This window comes from Jaculus jaculus, chromosome 7, assembly GCF_020740685.1.
Source record: "Jaculus jaculus isolate mJacJac1 chromosome 7, mJacJac1.mat.Y.cur, whole genome shotgun sequence".
NCBI classification, from domain to species: domain Eukaryota; kingdom Metazoa; phylum Chordata; class Mammalia; order Rodentia; family Dipodidae; genus Jaculus; species Jaculus jaculus.
The window spans coordinates 147,616,474-147,636,700 of NC_059108.1; the positions used below are offsets into that span (position 1 = coordinate 147,616,474).

At 46.1% G+C, this 20,227-nt stretch overlaps 1 protein-coding gene across 4 annotated transcripts in view; it reads right to left on the bottom strand.

Moving 5' to 3' along the window:
• Positions 1–20,227, bottom strand: part of Tecpr2 (tectonin beta-propeller repeat containing 2) — an 85,007-nt gene that overhangs the window by 26,435 nt on the left and 38,345 nt on the right. For all 4 annotated transcript variants that reach the window (XM_045155165.1, XM_045155167.1, XM_045155164.1 and 1 more), the window contains exons 7-14: positions 18,535–18,844; positions 16,299–16,431; positions 13,918–14,250; positions 11,198–12,171; positions 8,524–8,707; positions 5,919–6,092; positions 1,728–1,908; positions 444–585 (exon numbers count right to left, since the gene is read on the bottom strand). In XM_045155165.1, coding sequence (XP_045011100.1) covers positions 444–585; positions 1,728–1,908; positions 5,919–6,092; positions 8,524–8,707; positions 11,198–12,171; positions 13,918–14,250; positions 16,299–16,431; positions 18,535–18,844 — 2,431 coding nt within the window. The remainder of the gene's footprint in view (positions 1–443; positions 586–1,727; positions 1,909–5,918; positions 6,093–8,523; positions 8,708–11,197; positions 12,172–13,917; positions 14,251–16,298; positions 16,432–18,534; positions 18,845–20,227) is intronic.

The following is a 20,227-nucleotide window of genomic DNA, read 5'->3' on the forward strand; positions in this document are numbered from 1 at the left end:
CGCTCTTCTTTCTGGGAGCATATGGAAAATCTTTTTTCTTTGTTGGAATACTATTTAGTTAAGGCCTTTCAAGCAAGCAGAGATTGATGAATTTTAATTGTGGGATTGCTTCTCAAACCTATCGTCTGTATTCTTTTCTTAGCACATTTGTTCAGAATTAATCATCATTATTACCCAGGTCTTCAAATGGATGTCACTGGGTTTATCTAGCCTATAATGATGAATGTCTAAATACCATCTAAATGAATAAACAAATCCAATATTCATTATTTAAGCAAAGCTTAAATAAGAAAGTTTTACCAGTTATTTTCTTTGAGGAAAAGTCTTTAATATTCTTAATGTACTCAATCACAGGAAAGTGTATCATTTGTCCAATCTCATAAGAAGAGAGGAGGCAGGAAAGGGGAGTGGGATTTCTGAGTTAAGACAGCTCTGACACGTACTTGCCACCAGTGGTCGTCATCTCCTTGGGGCTTCTTGGGAATCACGCCAGTTCTGAACCACAGCTTTCCATGGATGTCAAGGGCCCAGAGAGTATGCTGATCCCCGAGAGTTATACAGACAGGCTCCAGAGCCTGCCTCTCACTGAAAACAAGTGAGAGGACACAGGATCAGTCCTTAAGCAGGATGCTCAGCATGAAGTGATCACTGACAGGCCCTGGAGGAGAATGGCCTCACTGACAGGAGTGGACCACCAAGTGCCAAGGAAGGAAGGGTGAGCCTGAGTTACAAAATGTGGCAATAAACTATCCTGATGTGTGGCTTCTTCTCAAAGACATACTGAAGGCCCAGAATAGTACAAAAACTCAAAGGAGAAAACCCCTAGAGTCAAAAGGCACATAGTGCACATAAACACCTCCCTCCGCTCCGTTTCCTCTCCCACCTTCTGCACATGTCTGTGTGGTGTGCAGCTCACCTCAGATAGATCTGCCTTACCCCCTCCACCTGGGACTGTCCTGGAAGTATGGAGGCTCAGCTGAGGCTCCTCTTGGCACGCTGCCTCCCCATGAACTGCAACCAGTGTTCCTCCTCCGTTGAGCTATGCATTCCTGTCTTCCTTAGGACCCTTCACACCGGTGGCCCGCCTGCTGCTCTGCAGCAGCCATGACAGGGCTGACTCCTGGTCATCGTGGCACACACAGGCTCCAGAGTCCTGACTTCACTGAAGGTTTACTGGCTGGCTAAATCTAAGCTAACACCATTTTGTTCTGAGCTGACTAAGGACTAGCTGTTGAGAACAATTTCAGTTAACTAGGGTGAAACGCAGACCGGTGCCTGGAGCTCTATCCCTTAGCAGCAGCAGCCCTACATACAGACCATAAGAACTGGTGACTATATGACGTTCAGGGCCATAAAAGGACAGCGTATACTTTAAAGTGAGCTCTAGCTGGGCACACCTTTAATCCCAGAAATCAGGAGGCTGAGGTAGAAAAATCGTTGTGTAAAGCCAGCCTGAGACTACATAGTAAATTTCAGGTCAGCCTGGCTAAAGAAAGAACTTACCTTGGGGGGGGGGGGAAGAAGAGTATTAAAGTAAGCTGTAATCTGACATCTGAAAGATGATCCTGGCAGAGATGGGCACAGAGTGTCCAAGATCAGGCTGCCAAAGCTGGCTGTGATAACACATAAGAACTTGACCACCAAAGGACTTGCAGGCACTGGCTTCCCCCACAGAGGCTCACACAGAGGCCTGGTGGGGAAAAGCATGATGACCCTCAGGCCCATACCTGACAATGTCACACTTCCACTGCTCCCCTTCAGGACAGAAGCTGCTCACACCCTCCCGGTACAAGAGGGCCCTCTGTTCCGTTAGTGCCCACACCACGCTGTTTCGTGCTGTGATCTGGGATAATGGGTATGGACAGTCGACCTTCACGGCTCGGGCGCAGGGGCGATCCACGCTGAGACCTGTTAGAGAGAGGGGAGGAGCCTCAGAGGCTCACTGTCACTTCACACTTTCTGACCTGGGTTGTCTTATTGTGTCCTCCCTCCCTCCTTCCCTCACTTCTCTCTCTGTCTCTCTCCTTATTTCTTCTATTTTCTTTATTTTGAGGTGGGGTCTCAGTCTAGCCCAGGCTGACCCAGCTCTCACTCCATATTCATAGGCTGGACTCAAACTCATAGTGATCCTCCTACCTGTCTCCTGAGTGCTGGGACTAAAGGTGTGTGCTACCACATCTGGCACCTCTTTATATGTATGTATGTATGTATGTATATGTATGTATATATGTGTATGTGTATGTGTGTGTGTATGTATGTATGTATATATGTATGTATATATATATATATATATATATATATATATATATATATATATATATATATATTTATTTATTTATTTATGTATTTGTAAAGAAAGAAAAACAGAGAGAAACTGAGCACACCAGGCCCTCCTCCTGCTGCAAATTAACTCCAGACACATGGGCCACCTTATGAATCTGGTTTTATGAGTGTAATAGGGAATTGAACCCAAGTCATCAGGCTTTTCAGTCAAGTGCCTTTAACCACTGCATAATCTCTCCAGTCTTGCCTTTTTTTTTTTTTTTTGGTACTTTGTTTTCATGAATGTCTTTAAAATAATTTATTTATTTGAGAGAGAAGGAGGGAGAGAAGGAGAGAATGGGCATTCCAGGGCCTTCAGCCTCTGTAAACAAACTCCAGATGCATGGGCCTCCTTGTGCATCTGGCTTATATGGGTCCTGGGGAATTGACCTAGGTCCTTTGGCTTTGCAGGCAAGTACCTTAACTGCTAAACCATTTCTCCAGCCCCATGAATGCCTTTTTTGTTTTGTTTTGTTTTCAAGGTAGGGTCACACTCTAGTCCAGGCTGACCTGGAATTCACTATGCAGTCTCAGGATGGCCTCAAACTCATGGCGATCATCCTACCTCTGCCACCCGAGTGCTGGGATTAAGGCGTGCACTACCACGCCTGGCTCATGAATGTCTTTTCTAAGATTTCACCACCACCACCAACAAAGGTAAAGTAGGGCTGGAGAGATGGCCTAGTGGTTAAGGTGCTTGCCTACAAAGCCTAAAGACCCAGGTTTGATTCCCCAGTACCCATGTAAGATAGATGTACAAGGTGGTACATGTAGCTGGAGTTCATCTGCAGTGGCTAGAGGCCTTGACATGCTCATTCTCAGTCTGTCTCTCTAGAGTAAATAAATAAGTGAAATATTTATAAAAAGGTAAAGTATGTTCAGTGTGGCATCTGTCTGTAGTAGCTTTAGACATAATTTGAAAATGAAAGGAATACAATTCAGAATTCTCATGTCCCAAAGTAACTTAAATTCTGGGGGCTAGACAGATGGCTTAGCGGTTAAACGCTGCCTGTGAAGCCTAAGGACCCTGGTTCGAGGCTCGATTCCCCAGGACCCACGTTAGCCAGATGAACAAGGGGGCGCACGCATCTGGAGTTTGTTTGCAGTGGCTTGAGGCCCTGGTGAACCCATTCTCTCTGTCTCTCTCTGCCTCTTTCTCCCTCTGTCTGTCGCTCTCAAATAAATAAAATAAATTAAATTAAACTCTGGAGGCTGGAGAGATGGCTTAGCGTTTAAGCGCTTGCCTGTGAAGCCTAAGGATACCGGTTCGAGGCTCATTCCCCAGGACCCACGTTAGCCAGATGCACAAAGGGTGCACACATCTGGAGTTCGTTTGCAGTGGCTGGAGGCCCTGGTGCGCCCATTCATTCTCAATCTCTCTCTCTCTGTCTCTTTCTCTCTCTGCTGCTCTCAAATAAATACATACAAATGAAAAAAAATTAAAAAAAAAAAAAAGAAATTCTGGGGCTGGGGAAATGGCTTAGTGGTTAAGGCATTTGCCTGTGAAGCCTAAGGACCCTGGTTCAATTCCCCAGAACCCAAGTAAGCCAGATGCACAAGGGGGCACAGACATCTGGAGTTTATTTGCAGTGGCTGGAGACCCTGGCTTGCCCATTCTCTCTCTCTGCCTCTTCCTCGCTCTCAGATAAATAAATTTTAATTTAATTTAAAAATTTAAGAAAAAAAGAAATTCTGAAAGAAAAAAGTTAGGCCAAGAGCATGCAGGGCCACCCTTTAGCCAGCAAGTCTGCTTCTTGGGCCTCATCTGCTGCAGTAGTTCAGATAGATTCACTCCCATCTCTCATTTTCATCAGGGAGGGGTTCTACTGCTACTGTACAAACCCTCAATGTACCAGATGCAATCTGTCTCATCATACTGTGAGGCTGTGGAAGGCTAGAGTCTAGGGCTATTCCCCTTGTTTCCTGGAGGCCTGTCAGTAATGTGTCTAAATGAATTAAAAGGCAACTCCTGAGGGAGTTGGCAGAACACCTATCACCTAAACACCATGTTCCCAGTCAGCCTGCTATCAGGTCTTAGTTTTGGAATCATAGACATCAAATGTACAGGCAACTAGGTGGGACTTCACCTATGGAACTGCAAATCCCTGCCAACCCCAGACAAATCCATCAGGTCTGGATGGGGTCGGGCCCATCTGAGCCCTCTGCCCTGGTGAGCACTCTGGCACCATGGTTAGGTCACCTGCTCCTCACTCCAGGTCCAAAGTACCCACAATGTCCTCAATCTAAATAATATAGAAGCTAGATGTTCACATGCCTTGTCAGAGCAATTTAAAAGAAGACATAGGAACCAGACTGGAGGCCAAGGCCAGCACATGGTCATGAAGCAGACAGGCAGCCCACGAGGGCACAAGACTTCTCCAAAACTGAGGTAGAGTCAGAGAAGCACAAGCTTTCCATGCCAAAAAAAACATCCCCAGCTGATAGTTCACACTGGAGATTAATCATACTCTTAGAATCTCTATAATTTTTTTAACTTTTAATTTGACAACTTCCATAATATCCCATGTTAGAATCTCTATTATTAAGTGATTGTAAGATTGATTCTTGTTATTATTCCAATATGGCCTCTTGACATCTCAAAAAGAACTCCTGGGGCTGGAGAGATGGCTTAGCGGTTAAGCACTTGCCTGTGAAGCCTAAGGACCCCGGTTCAAGGCTCAGTTCCCCAGGTCCCACGTTAGCCAGATGCACAAGGGGGCGCACGCGTCTGGAGTTCGTTTGCAGAGGCTGGAAGCCCTGGCGCGCCCATTCTCTCTTTCTCCCTCTGTCTTTCTCTCTGTGTCTGTCGCTCTCAAATAAATAAATAAATAAATTTAAAAAAAAAAAGAACTCCTGCCTACCATTCCTTCCAAGGCCTGATGGATCACACTTCGGTTGGACAGCCATTTTCCACTGTGCTGACAGAACACAAACACTGGCTCATCACAGGTTACTTTTAATCAACAAGTCCCACTGCGCCACTTCTAGTGGCTAAAGGTCTCCCTAAGGGCAGTTTCCTAGGACAGCCGAACTGCTCTTTATAGTAAATTTCTTCTTGTTGTTTTTCCCTGGCCTACATGTAAGTAAGCATATAGGAATAGGTTTTAGCCTAGAAAACATCCAACCATTTAGGCTTCAAGGGGGAAATGACAGTAATAATGTCATGTCTACTCTTTCCTCTTAAGGTTGGGTATTGTAGGATATAGGCTAGACAACTGTTAGCTGTAAGAGAGTAAAATCCTGGTTTTGTACCTACTGCAAACACTCCATTACTTGTTGCTCTAAATCTGTCATAGTTGCAGGAAATTGCTAGTAATTTTTTTTCTTGATTTTTCGAGGTACGGTCTCATCCTAGCCCAGGCTGACCTGGAATTCACTATATAGTGTCAGGGTGGCCCTGCACTCACGGTGGTCCTCCTACCTCTGCCTCCCAAGTGCTGGGGTTAAAGGCATGCACCACCACGCCCAGCTGCTCTACAAGTGTTTTTTTTTTTTCACTTAAACTGGTCTTGAGGCTCTGAATATATGGCTGCTCTAAGCCCATGGACAGCATAATTGTGCAGCAAGAGCAAGGACACTACACAGCCATTGGCTACCTGTCTGCAGGTACAAGTCTCCATTGGTCCTGATGATCCAGGCTGTGTCATCACTCAGGGCCACAAATACGGCCTGGGGCAGAGCTTCATACCAATGTCGCTTCCCCTTGATGGTGACTTTGCCACAAGCAAAAGCGCGGTTAGATTTCTGTTCAATCTTCCAGAGAAGAGCCCCTGTGGGAATAAAAATTCTATTCACTTTTCAATAAATGTTAAAATTACCTACACAAAAGCCTTCATTCAGGGCACTCTAAGGGGCAGGCTTCTAAAATACATCCTGTTGCTTCTACTGCAACTGAGGAAAGAGGCCACTATGCCCAAGTCTGAACCCTTGGTCACCCCATCAGCTGTGTCTTTGGTATCATGTTCCTGAATGTGTCTAAACTTTGTTTTTCCTCCAGTGTAAAACGGGGTCATCTCCACCTCCCAGAGCTAGAGGTGAGAAGAAATCCACCAACAATACAGGGAAGGAGCTGGGAAGACACAGGCACTCTTCATGAGGAAGAGGAGTAGTGACAGCTGTGTAAGGGTGCTCACAGATGTTGTGAGGCACAAATATTGCCAGAATCCTGTCCTCCGAAGACTTAGACCACTCGCGGGCCAGGGAAGTGGAAGTGATGCATCAGAGAGGAATTCTGAGAAACAGGTGAAGGTGGTAAGGGATGTAAGGATGTGGGCTCAGAAGATGTCTCAGCTGAGAACAATTATCTTGCAGAAATAGAATGCAACCAGGAGACAGCTGGGAAAATACAAACTGATTAATAAAGTCAGCAGAAAATCAAAGTTTTTAAATTGTCCAGGAAAATGAATCCAAAAGTAAATGACAGAAACAGGGAGGAAAAAAAATGACGACAATGACGACGCATTTATATGATACCAGCTAATGGAGTGGTCTATTATCTCAGCTAGTCTCCAAGGAAAAATAGTTTTCAAGCAAGTAGCAGGAGTGAAGAAAACAACCCAACAAAGTAATAGTTCAAGAACTTTTTTTCTTTTGCAAGGTAGCATTTCACTCTAGCCCAGGCTGATCTGTAATTCACTATATAGTCTCAGGGTGGCTTTGAACTCACAGCGATCCTCCTACTTCTGCCTCCCAAGTGCTGGGATTAAAGGTGTGCACCACCATGTCTGGATTTTTCAAGAACTTTCTTCTTCTTTTTAAATTTTAATTTATTTACGTATTTGACACAGAAAGAGAATGAAGGAGAGAATGGGGGCACCAGGGCCTCCAGCCACTGATACAAACTCCAGACACATGAGCCCCCTTGTGCATCTGGCTAACGTGGGTCCTGGAGAGTCGAACTTGGGTCCTTTGGCTTTGCAGGCAAACGCCTTAACCACTAAGCAATCCCTTCAGCCCTTTTTTCTTCTTTTTGTAGTAATGGGGATAGAAGTTGCAATGAGCTATATCCCCAACCCTAAATTAATTTTTTTGTTTATTTTTATTTATTTATTTGAGAGCAACAGAGAGAAAGGGGGGGGAGAATGGGCATACCAGGGCCTCCAGCCACTGCAAATGAACTCTAGATACATGCGCCACCTTGTGCATCTGACTTATGTGGGTACTAGGGAATCGAGCCTCGAACTGGGGTCCTTAGGCTTCACAGGCAAGTGCTTAACCACTAAGCCATCTTTCCAGCTCGTAAATTATTTATTTATTTTTTTGAGGTAGGGTCTTGCTCTAGCCCGGGCTGACCTGGAATTCACTATGTAATCTCAGGGTGGCCTCGAAGTCATGGCAATCCTCCTACCTCTGCCTCCTGAGTGCTGGGATTAAAGGCATGTGCCACCACACCTGGCTAGAAGAATTTTTTTTTTGTTCACTTATTTGAGAGCAACAGAGAGAAAGAGGCAGACAGAGAGAGAAGAGAATGGGCACGTCAGGTCCTCCAGCCACTGCAAAAGAACTCCTGATGTGTGTGCCCACCTGTGCATCTGACTAATGAGTCCTGGGGAATCAAGCCTCAAACCGGGGTCCTTATGCTTCAATGGCAAGCGCTTAACTGCTAAGCCATCTCTCCAGCCTGCTAAAAGTGTTTTTAAAGAGGAAGTCAAATAATTGGAGAACATGCAACAATCACACCTGTCTTCATTGGTTTGCTTACAGTAAAATTAACAGAAATCCAGGTTATTTTTACATGGACTTATTATGTTACTATGACTGAAGACACCCTCAAAATTCAAATTAGCTGTGTGCTTTACAAAAGCAAGTTCAGGGCTGGAGAGATGGTTTAGTGGTTAAGCGCTTGCCTGTGAAGCCTAAGGACCCCAGTTCGAGGCTGGAATCCCCAGTACCCACGTAAACCAGATACACAAAGGTGGCACACACATCTGGAGTTTGTTTGCAGAGGCTGGAGGCCCTGGCACGCCCATTCTCTCTCTTCTCTACCTGCCTATTTCTATATCTCTCTCTCTCAACTTAATAAATAAAAATATTATAAAAAATTCAAACGAATATGATAAACACCCATTATGCTAACTGATACCAAAGGGAGGAATTCCAGGTCACTGCAGGAAGGCCGATTTGCTGGCATGGGATGGAGGGCTGCTGCAGGGCAGCAGCAGGTGAGGGTGAGGGGCTGGGGACTGGGAGCCAGAGGCGAACCTGAAGGAGAGACCGCCACCTGCTGGACAGCATCTTCAAATCTCTGCCAGTGCAGTCCTGCACCTGGCAGCGCACTGCAGAACAGGCCGCCTTTGTAGTCCAGGCACCAGATATACTTTTCAGAGACCGCCAAGCTGAGGATGCCATAGCCAGGACCTGAGTAGCCCATCCAGCTCTCTGCAAACTAATAAGGACAGAGGACAGTGAGTTCTGTGGTATGGGACATAGATGCATTTGTCATACTGTTATTGACAAGAAGGGTGTACAGAATGTTAAAGTGACCCAGCTGAAAGGATTCTTGAACAGCCTTGTGAGGATTCACCCTGCTCTTCTTGGATCCACTCAGAAATGTTCTCAAATAGTTGTGGCACCCCTAGCAGACCCTATTATACTCCAGGATCACATACTTCCTAAGTAATGTTTAAGCATCGCATCACAGCAAAAGGGGCCTGGCTTTATTCTCTGCATACCTCACACCTCCCAAGGAAGTGTGATCAAAACTCACGTGCAAATCAATTTTTTGCATGGCCAGTCATCACAGGGACACTATGGGAGCTGTACCACCACCGTCTTTTTTTTTTTTTTTCCAGTTCTTCGAGGTAGGGACTTACTCATGGTGATCCTCCTTCCTCTGCCTCCCGAGTACTGGGATTAAAGGTGTGCACCACCATGCCAGGCTCCATGGTCTTTTTTTTTTTTTTTTTAAGCCAAGCATGGTGTGCACACCTTTAATCCCAGTACTCGGGAGGCAGAGGAAGGAGGATCACCATGAGTTCGAGCTAGCCCGAGACTATAGGGTGAATCCCAGCTCAGTCTGGGCCAGAGTAAGACCCTACCTCAAAAAAACAAAAAACAAACAAACAAAAAAATATATATGCAAGCACCTTAAATGGCTGAGTCATCTCCCCAGCCCCCAGCTGTGGCTTTTCTTTCATAGTTTCTGAAGCACTGCTTCAACCCTTGGACACATGGCATGCTGTATGGGGAACGGCTGGGGGAAGCTTGGCTGAGATTGAATTTTGTACACTAATGCTTTGTTGCTAGGAGAATTGTTTTAAAAGTCAAAGCTAAAAAAGTCTTTACATTTTAACAATTTCTTTTTTTTTTTTTTTGTTTTTTTGTTTTTCGAGATAGGGTCTCACTCTAGCCCAGGCTGACCTGGAATTCACTATGGAGTCTCAGGGTGGCCTCGAACTCACGGCAATCCTCCTACCTCTGCCTCCCGAGTGCTGGGATTAAAGGCGTGCGCCACCACGCCCGGCCCATTTTAACAATTTCTAAAACTGCAAAGGAAATTGAAATACTTGTACAAATAGCCAATGTGAAGGTTAAGTGTTTGAAAGAGAATAGTACCCACCTCTTCATCTGACTGTGCTCACTATAGCAAGCCTATTCCCCTAGCCCCTGCCCTCTAAAACACACACACACACACAGTTTAGCAAGGGGGACCTGCAAGAGCCCGACTCATTCTCCATACAGGAGGGCTTCCCTTAGCTTCTGGCTAGAGTCACAACACCCACTCCAAGCTTGACCTGCCTGGGTAACACTCTGCATCGTGTGCTACCACACTGCAGCTTCCCACAGTCCTGTTCTTGCCCACCACCCTTGCCTGAGTCTCAATCAACTGACAATCTGGGCATGCATCTGGGTTCCACAACTGGCTGCCATCTGCACTGTGGTGTCCCCAGCACAAACACAGTCTATCAGGCAAGGGTGTTATTCAGGAATGAATGGGTTGAACATGAAAGCAGGAAGATGGATGAAGGGTCCAACTTGTGGTAATGTCTCCAAACAAGAAGTACATTTCATTTTCCAAATAAGACAGCAAAGAGGATGGGTGAGAATTGTGGGCCACTCTGCCCTTCAGTTACAGTGTGTCCTTGTATAAGTCATTTAACTCAGTTTCCTCTTCTGCAAGTAGGGAGAAGAATACCTGTGGCTTAAAGAAGTGACTTAGAAAACCTTGTGAGGTGCTTGTACAGTCCCTGTGAAGGTGAGAGCTGATAAATGCCACACTCAGACTGGAGAACACACTGGCAGCTTGGGGAAACACACAGGGCTGCAAGTGTACAACCATGACCCACATCCACATTCAGTTACTTAGGAATATTGTTATACATGTTAGTTCAAAACAGATACATCTAATAATAATAACTTGCTTAGGAAAATAAGTACTTCACCTCACCTTTGATAAAATAATCAGGAACTATGAATTACATAGGCTGGTGTACTGATAGGAAACTAGGTACCCCACGCCTGGCTCTACATGCTAAGCAGGGAGTCCTGGGGTCACTGTTTGGAGGCTGAGGAGATCATTTTGAAAAGCCCCTCATTCTCACTGGGCTCCTTGCAGGCATCAGGCTGTGGAGAAGAGCAGGACTACCTGCCCAAAGAACACAACAGTCCTCCACCCAGTGGGCCTCTGATGGCCCCATGATAGCCTTAAGTGCCCACACAGGCCTGGCCTTGCTGGATCAAAATGAATAATAAGAGCAGGGCATGGTTGGTCCATGCCCTTAATCCCAGCACTTGGGAGGCAAAGGTAGTAAGATTGCCATGAGTTTGAGGCCACCGTGAGACTACATAGTGAATTCCAAGTCAGCCTGGGCTAGAGTAAAACCCTACCTTAAGAAACAAAAACAGAAACAAACAAACAAACAAAAAAACCACAAACCTGATCTGACTTGAATAGCATGGGGTCATCAGCACCTGGCTGGCTCAGATCCTGCAGAGAGCGACCAGCTCCAAGCTCTGTCACACTTGTCTCGGAGGATGAAGATGGGAGCCCATGGGCATAGATGTCCTCCTCATCACTGGATGTTGCTACCTTATCCTGGGAAGGCTGCTCCAGCCAGGGACCATGGGTGCTGACCACCAAGGCAGAGGCCAGAGTTAACTGTCTTCCCAAATTATCCATCTCACATGCAGGAGTGTACACTTCCTTCTGGCCTCTGTTGCTGTCAGTGACCACATGCTGGGGATTTGAGTGCAGGCAGTCGGGGGCCTCTCTGGAGGTTAGAATGCCCTGCTCTTTGCTGGCCTGCTCAGCATTGCTCTCATCACCTTGGGTCCCAGGCAGCCAGCTAAGGCAGGAAGGCACCATGAGTGAGTCCAGGAGGGTGGCTTCAGAGAAAGTGCTTTGCGGGTCATCAGGCTCTGTTTCGTCTACCTCATGTGACTCAGCAGAGCTCTTCTGTCCTGCCAAGGATAACCGTGGGTGGGTGGCTGCAGCATCTGCAAGACCAGCCTCTTCAAGTCCTGAGATGTTACCACCTTCCCCATCTCCCCCTGGGAGTAAGGGTAAACTCAACACTCCATGGAGTGGCTCCATCTCACCCATGTGGTCACATTGGGAATTGTCAGGTCTGGCGTCATTTTCTTCACCTAGTAAGTCAGGCGTAGACTCAGACACCTCCAGGACACTGAAGGTTTCAGGATCATTACTGTCCTGCAAGATACCGTTCACCTCACCACTGAGGTTGCTTTCCTGGTCTGGAGACTCTGTGCTCAACTGATCCATACTACTGCCCAGAGCACTTGAGGCCACGGACAGCAGGTCTGTGTTCAAGGACTGGGGACTGTCACCAGGGAACTCCGAGCAGGGAGTTGATTCGAGGGAACTGTGGCAGGTGTTCCTGCTTCCAGCTTCTGATGTGAAACGAGAGCACAGAAGAAGGCAGCAATCTACGTGACTATCAGGAGTATGTAAAACTTTTTTTATTTTATTTTATTTTTTTTTAGAGTCTTGCTCTAGCCCAAGTATAGTGACTTGGAAGTCACTATACACTCTCAGGGTGGCCTCAAATTCAAGGCAACTCTCCTACCTCTGCCTCCCAAGTGCTGGAATTAAAGGCATGTGCCACCATGCCCAGCTGAGAAAAAAACTTTTAATGAACCATACTTAGCTGATTAAGAATGAAGCTCTCGGGCTGTAGAGATGGCTTGGCGGTTAAGGTGCTTGCCTGCAAAGCCAAAGCCTAAGGCCCAGAGTTTGATTCCTCAGTACCCATGTAAAGCCAGATGCACAAAGTGGTGTATCATGCATCTGGAGTTCGTTTGCAGTGGCTAGAGGCCCTGGTGTGCCCATTCTCTCTCTCAAATAAATAAATAAATATTTTTTTTTTAAAAGAATGAACCTCTTAAACTGGGCATGGTAGTGCACCCGTGTAATTCTATTACTTAGCAAGTAGAGACAGAATTGAGTTGAAGACCAGCCCAGGGTAAATGGTGAGTTCCAGGCCAGCCTCAGCTAGACAGTGAGGCCTGTCTCATAAAGAAGCCACTGGGGCTGAAGAGATGGCTTAATGGTTAAGGCGCATGTCTGTGAAGCCTAAGGACTCAGGTTCAATCCTCCAGGTCCCAGGTAAGCCAGATACACACAGTGGCACATGTGTCTGGAGTTCATTTGCAGTGGCTAGAGGCCCCGGTGTGCCCGTTCTCTGGGCACCCTCCCACCCGCCATCTCTAATAAATAAACAAACATTTTTTTTTTTTTTAAAAGAAGCCACTGTAGTGATCTGGTACCAAGAAAGTGGGGTGGAAACTAGACCACAAGTCAATTCTTCAAAATTATTAAAATGCTTGGCAATCTAATAACATTTCCTTTTAATACTATACCTTTATACAGAGCCTCAATAGGCACCAAGGAGTAAAGAGCTTAAAAAACTTTAATGTTAAATTGAGTACAAAATGTAAAAATTCTTCCTATTTCCATGACTGTTCCACCCATATTTATGGAATTTCTGGTTTAGTAAATGGCATACATAGATTAGATAAACCATTGCCTTAACTTAAATATTAAAAAGAACAAGAAGGTGGCATGCACTTTAACCCAGCTCTCAGGAGGCAGAGGTAGGAGGATCACAGTGAGTTGGAGGCTACCCTGAGACTACATAGTGAATTCCAGGACAGGCTGTCCTAGAGAACCAACCTCAAAAACCAAAAAAGTGCCTGCAAGCCTTTAAACCCAACACTCAGCAGAGAGGCTGAGGTAGGTACTGTACCAGAAGGCCAGTCTGGGTGGACAGAGTGAGTTCCAGGTCAGCCTGGGCTACAGTGAGACCCTCCTTGGGAAAAAGAAGAAACAAAACAAAACAAAACAAAACAAAGAAAGAACAAAACCTAGATCCTTTAAACAGGGCACAGGCACACCCAAGCTTTACACACATGCTTTACATGTACATGGTCACTGTTAATGTATAGGATATTTCACAGTGACCCTCCTCTGGGGAGGAGTGCATTTGGCTTGAAGACCTGGACTATTCCCTGAGCAGGCAAGCACCTACTCAGTGAGAAGCAACATTCCCCCTGGGCATGGGTGCACCTTCCCAGAGTGTCTGGCAAACTGCCTCAGAGCAACACACCACACGAGTGGAGATGTATTTGTGATGGTACCTGTCCTTTTCCTCCTCCTCCTCTTCTTCACTTTGATAGGTTTCACAACAAGCTCCTGGTCAAAGTCTTCTGAGCTGATGACACTGAACCTCTGCGAGGAGGGTTGGCTGCTCTGGCCCAACTCAGGAGGGGCCTGGAGCCCAGGCAGCAGCAGCCCAGAGCCGCTGTCGGTGGAAGCAAGAGAGCTGCTCCTGCTCCGTGGCTCACTGGCCACAGAACTGGCTACAGAGGAGCCTCGCAGCCGCATCTCAGCAACAGTGGCCCCCAGTGGCTTCTCCGGACGCTGCCCCTGGACTTGCTCCAAACACCCTGTCATCTCCAGACCATCTCTCACTAAGAAAAAAGAGCTGGATGTTAACTACTAGTTCTCCCAGGGGTGTCCAATGTGCACTTACTTGATTTGCTGGTCCTGAACGCCAGCCACCCATCACACAGTACCCAAGGATAAAACCAAGCATTTCAAATTCCCCCAAACTCGAACCCATATTAGATTCCACTTGGCTTCAGTTTTCCAGGAAACTAATATAATCAAAACCAGTAAAATAATTTAATGTAGTTATCTTTTGAAAATACCACTAAATAAAAAAGCGCTTCTCCAAATTACCATTCTTTTTTTTATAATTTTTATTAGCATTTTCCATGATTATAAAAAAAATCCCATGTTAATTCCCTCCCTCCCCCCCACTTTCTCCTTTGAAATTCCATTCTCCATCATATTACCTCCCCAAATTACTATTCCTTTTTTTAAAATTAATTAATTTATTTGAGAGCAACAGACACAGAGAGAAAGACAGATAGAGGGAGAGAGAGAGAATGGGCACGCCAGGGCTTCCAGCCTCTGCAAAAGAACTCCAGACGCGTGTGCCCCCTTGTGCATCTGGCTAACGTGGGACCTGGGGAACCGAGCCTCAAACCGGGGTCCTTAGGCTTCACAGGCAAGCGCTTAACCGCTAAGCCATCTCTCCAGCCCCAAAATTACTATTCTTTATAAAATGTGTTTTCATAAAAAAAGGGGTTAAAGCAGGGCGAGGTGGCTCATGACTTTAATCCCAGCACTCAGGAGGCAGAGGTAGAAGGATTACCTCGAGTTTGAGGCCACCCTGAGACTACATAGTGAATTCTAGGTTGGCCTGAGCTAGTGAAAACCCGACCTCGAAAAACAAGACAAAACAGAAAACAAAACAAAAAAAAGGGCGGGAAGGGGTGTTAAGCTAAATGTGGTGGCACATGCCTTTAATCCCAGCATTTGGTAGGCAGAGGAAGAAGGATTACACTGTGAATTAAAGTCCAGTCTGGGACTACCCAGATCAGCCTGGGCTACAGTAAGACCCTACCTTGAAAAACAAAGAAACAAAAACAAAAACAGCCGGACATTCAAAAAAGAAAAAAAAAAGGGGGGGGTCTGGAGGGATGGCTTAGCAATTAAGGCGCTTGTCTACATAACCAAAGGACCCAGGTTCGATTCCCCAGGACCCCCATAAATCAGATTCACGAGGTGCCGCAAGCACCTGGAGTTTGTTTGCAGTGGCTACAGGCCCTGGCATGCCCATTCTCTCTCTCTCTCTCTGTCAAATAAGTAAATAAATTAAAAGAAAAAAATAAACAACTGGGTGTGGTGGGTGCTTTAATCCCAACACTGAGTTCCAGGCCACCCCGAGACTACATAGTGCATTACAGGTCAGCCTGGACTGGAGTGAAACCCTACCTTGAAAAACCAAAAAAAAAAGGGGGGGGGGAGTCAGTCAGCCAAGCATAGTGGTATATGCCTTCAATCCCAGTATTCAGGAGGCAGAGGTAGGAGGATCACTGAGTTTGAGGCCACCCTGAGACTACAGAGTAAATTCCAGGTCAGCCTGGGCTAGGATGAGACCTTACCTCAAAAAAACAAAAACAGGGGCTGGAGAGATGGCTTAGTGTTTAAAGTGTTTGCCTACGAAGCCAAAGGACCCAGGTTCAGTTCCCCAGTACCCATGTAAGCCAGATGCACAAGAGGGTGCAAGCATCTGGAGTTTGTTTGCAGTAGAGGCCCTGGTACACCCATTCACTCTGTTTCCTCTCTCCCCCTCAGTCTCTCTGCTTGCAAATAAATAAATAAATGAAATCAAATTAAAAAAAAAAAAAAGAAAAAAAGAAAAGAAAAAAAATTTTTAAATAATTTTTAGCCCAGGCCTGATGGCACACACCTTTAAAATCCAGCACACTGGAGGCAGAGGTAGGAGGATTGCCATGAGCTTGAGGCCACCCTGAGAAGCTAATAGTGAATTGAATTCTAGGTCAGTCTGGACTAGAGTGAGAAAAAACAAAAAATAAAAAATAAATTAGGGATGATGCAGTAATACTCATATCATATACAGATAGCACACTCTGTAATGAATACAAACCTATTGATGTGAGTCCTTCAGGTTGGCTTGAGATCCTTATAATGTTTCTATCTCCCTTTAAGAAAAATATTTCATTTTCTGTGCAGGAAACAGACACAATATCACCAGGACCTTCCAACCCAGCAACTGTGGCCTATCAAAACAAACACACACACACACACAAGCAATACATGAATAAAATCATAAAACCAGGCAATAGTAATAGCTCAAAGCATTAAAAAGCACGTACTAGAATATTAATAATTCAGCCGGGCATGGTGGCACACACCTTTAATCCCAGCACTCGGGAGGCAGAGGTAGGAAGATCGCCGTGAGTTCAAGGCCACCCTGAGACTACATAGTGAACTCTAGGTCAGCCTGGTCTAGAGGGAGACCTTACCTTGAAAAGAAAAAAAGTAAAAAAGAATATACTAATAATTCCAATGATTGTTGTACTTTGTTGCCTCCCTGAAAACTGAGGAGTAATTCAACCAACAGCTGGGTGGAACCTGACATGGGACTTGGAGTCGAGTGACTTTAGGTAGGTGACCTAATGGTCTTTCCCACTCGAGCCACTCTCAGCCCCAGGGTTTGTGGTTCTCACTCCTTGTGACATGCAGCCCATGCTCCTCAGCAAGGCAGGGACCTCAGCCATCCAGGCTTGCCTGTCACCTCTGCCTTGGTGGTCACCTATGAACACAGATCATGCTAGCCCAAAGCCCAGCCCTGCCCCTCAAGGCTCATGCATGCTTAGCTTCCTTACCCATCCCTATTCACTGAGGGAGCTGCATAATTATGTGGAGGCTACCTCTTCAAGAAGAATTCCTGGTAAGCCGGGCATGGTGGCACTCAGAGGCCAAGGACTTCTCAGTAGCTAGCTCATAGCACATGATAAAACCTCTGTATGTCACATCTCTCTTGGGCTGAGCAGGAATTATATGTCACCTGATAAGTGCCCCCTAATGTATGCTCTCCTGTGAAAGACAAGTGTGTCTACCCTCAGGCTTCTGAATGAATGAGATGGGAGAAGGAAGAAGGAAGAGGGGAGAGAGGTCCCCAGCTGAAATGCACGATGTAAGCTATGTGAGTTCTCACCACCAAAGACTCTCATCACCTAAGACAACTCTTGCTTTTCAGCCAAGGGTGCACACAGAGATTAGTTCACTGCAGAAGGCCGAGAGCCTACGTTCTCTGCTAATTTTCAATAGCCTTGCCAAACAGCTAGGAACAGGATATGGGTTCTAAAAGTTGACAATTGGACTGGAGAGAGAGCTTAGTGGTTAAGGCACTTGCCTGCAAAGCCAAAGGACCCAGGTTCGATTTCCCAGGACCCACATTAACCAGATGCACAAGGTGGTGCATGTGTCTGAAGTTCATTTGTAGTGGCGGGAGGCTCTGGTGCACCCGTTCTCTATCTGCCTCTTTCTCTCTCTCTCTCAAATAAAGAAACAAACAAAAAACAAACTGGGGCTGGAGAGATGGCTTAGTGGTTAAGGCACTTGCCTGCAAAGCCAAAGGACCTAGGTTCGACTCCCCAGGATCCACATGCACAAGGGGGTGCACACATCTGGATTTCGTTTTCAGTGGCTAGAGGCCCTGGTGTGCCCATTCTCTCTCTCTTTCTCTACCTGCCTATTTCTGCATCTCTTTCTTTCTCTCAAATAAATAAATAAACATTTAAAAAAACAACTGTTTATGCCTTTAATTCCAGCACTTAGGAGGCAGAGGTAGGAGATCACTGTGAGTTCAAGGCTACCCTGAGACTAAATAGTAAATTCCAGGTGAGCCTGGACTAGATGGAAACACTACCTCAAAAAAACAAAAAGAAGGGCTGGAGAGATGGCTTAGCGGTTAAGCGCTTGCCTGTGAAGCCTAAAGACCCCGGTTCAAGGCTCGGTTCCCCAGGTCCCACGTTAGCCAGATGCACAAAGGGGGCGCACGCATCTGGAGTTCGTTTGCAGAGGCTGGAAGCCCTGGCCCGCCCATTCTCTCTCTCTCCCTCTATCTGTCTTTCTCTCTGTGTCTGTCGCTCTCAAATAAATAAATAAAAAATTTTTAAAAAATTAAAAGAAAAAAGAAAAAAAATCTGCTTCAAAGCTGCTAATCATGGTGTTGCAGGGAGGAGCAACTCCAATGGCAGCTGCACTGTTGATGGACTTCCTGCCTCAGAATCAGCAGCTCTGTTCAGAGGCTGGGCAGGCTGCAGACAAACATCCCCAGCTCTGAGAAGCAAATCAGGCACCATTCCCTCACGCACCTGGCTGATGGTGTCTAGAACATAGATACTGTACTCATTCCAACTCAGTACCCAGCCTTCTTGGAAGAAGCAGGAAACCAGCCCCAGGTGCTTCTCAGGGGAGCAGCTTCCCCGGTCGGAGGATTCCAGACGTGGGTGCAGTTCGAAGGGCTTGACTCCCCCAGCAAAGACGTCCTTTAGGATGAATGTAGCTTGAACAGTCCCCTGGACGTCAGCCTTCCACAGCCGGAGCCCGGGCCGGGCCGCATATAGGGTAAGATCACTTTGCTTGCACAGTCCTGGTATAAAACAAGCACCAAATTTCCCAGAACTAAAATCAGAAGAAAAAAATGAAAGAAAGAAAGGAAAACAAAACAAAACAAACACAGGCATGGACTGATATAGTTGTGATATAGTGATACAGCTGTCAACCCCCGATGTTAATTACAAGAATTTACTGGCTCAAGTAAATGCTTTTCTCTGGCTATTGCTTGTTGGTCATTACGTCCTGCTGGCATCCCTGAACGCAAACAGTTCCCTCCACCCCCTCTCAAGTCTGCACCTCCGGGGTTTCCCAGGACCATCAGGGAGTTATCTGATGGTGTGAGTATGTGCACAACACTTTATCTCCATTCTCCCTTGAACCTTTACAACAAACCTCATGAGGCAACTATTACAGCTCCTGTTTTAGAGCAAGAAAATGGAGGTAGGTAATAAATCCAGGGCTGTCCTTACTGACACTGCTCCACAGTTCTGGCCCTACTAAGGTGTGATGCAGAGGTAACTCCAGCTTCCGGAAAGAAGACGTTTACGCCTTTAGTAGCAGAATCCCATGTGTGCTGCTATGCTTTCAGAATCGCTCTAACCCAAAGGTACCCTTCCAGTCCGCAGTCTTAGTAGTTGTTTTCTTATAAAATTATGAAACATCTAACACATAAAATAATATATAGGGCTGGAGCAGTTAAGGTGTTTGTCTGTAAAGGGAAAGAACCCAGGTTCAATTCCCCAGGACCCACGCGTCTAGAGTTTGTTTGCAGTGGCTGGAGGCCCTGGCACGCCCCTTCTCTCAATCTCTCCCCCTCTTTCTCTGCCAAACGTCACATGTTCTCTCTCATATGTGGATCCTAGCTACAAATGACTGGACTTCTGTGTGGACAGGAAAAAAACTCAGTAGCGCAGGCCAGTAACCTAGAAAGGGAGGGAGAAGGTACTTAGGATGGTATTGTATGTATGTAAGCAGGAAGAATAGATTAATGGGGGTGAAAAGGCCTAAGTGAGGTCAGGGGAAAGAGATTGAGTGAGGAAAGGTAGAGCGAGGGCTAATCAAAATCTAAGAGGATATAAATAAGTTATATAGAAATCTACTTGTTGGACAATGGAACACACAGGAGCCATTAGATTGTTACTACAAAACTTTCAGTGCTAGGGATGGGATACCTTCCAATGAATGAGTCGTTGGCCAGGGAGGTCCCTGATGCCACCAAAACATTACAGGCCATAGCCAAGGTCTTTGGTTTCCCGCCAGGAATAGATGGTAAGACCCCATTGCTGAAGACTCCACATACTTGGGTTGCAAGATCACTGAGAAACCCTGCTGGAGCTGACCTGAAAACCTCCTCCATGTAGACCAGCTGACAGAAAGCTGGAAAAAGCCACACTGTGGGCTGGAGAGATGGCTTAGTGGTTAAGCGCTTGCCTGTGAAACCTAAGGGCC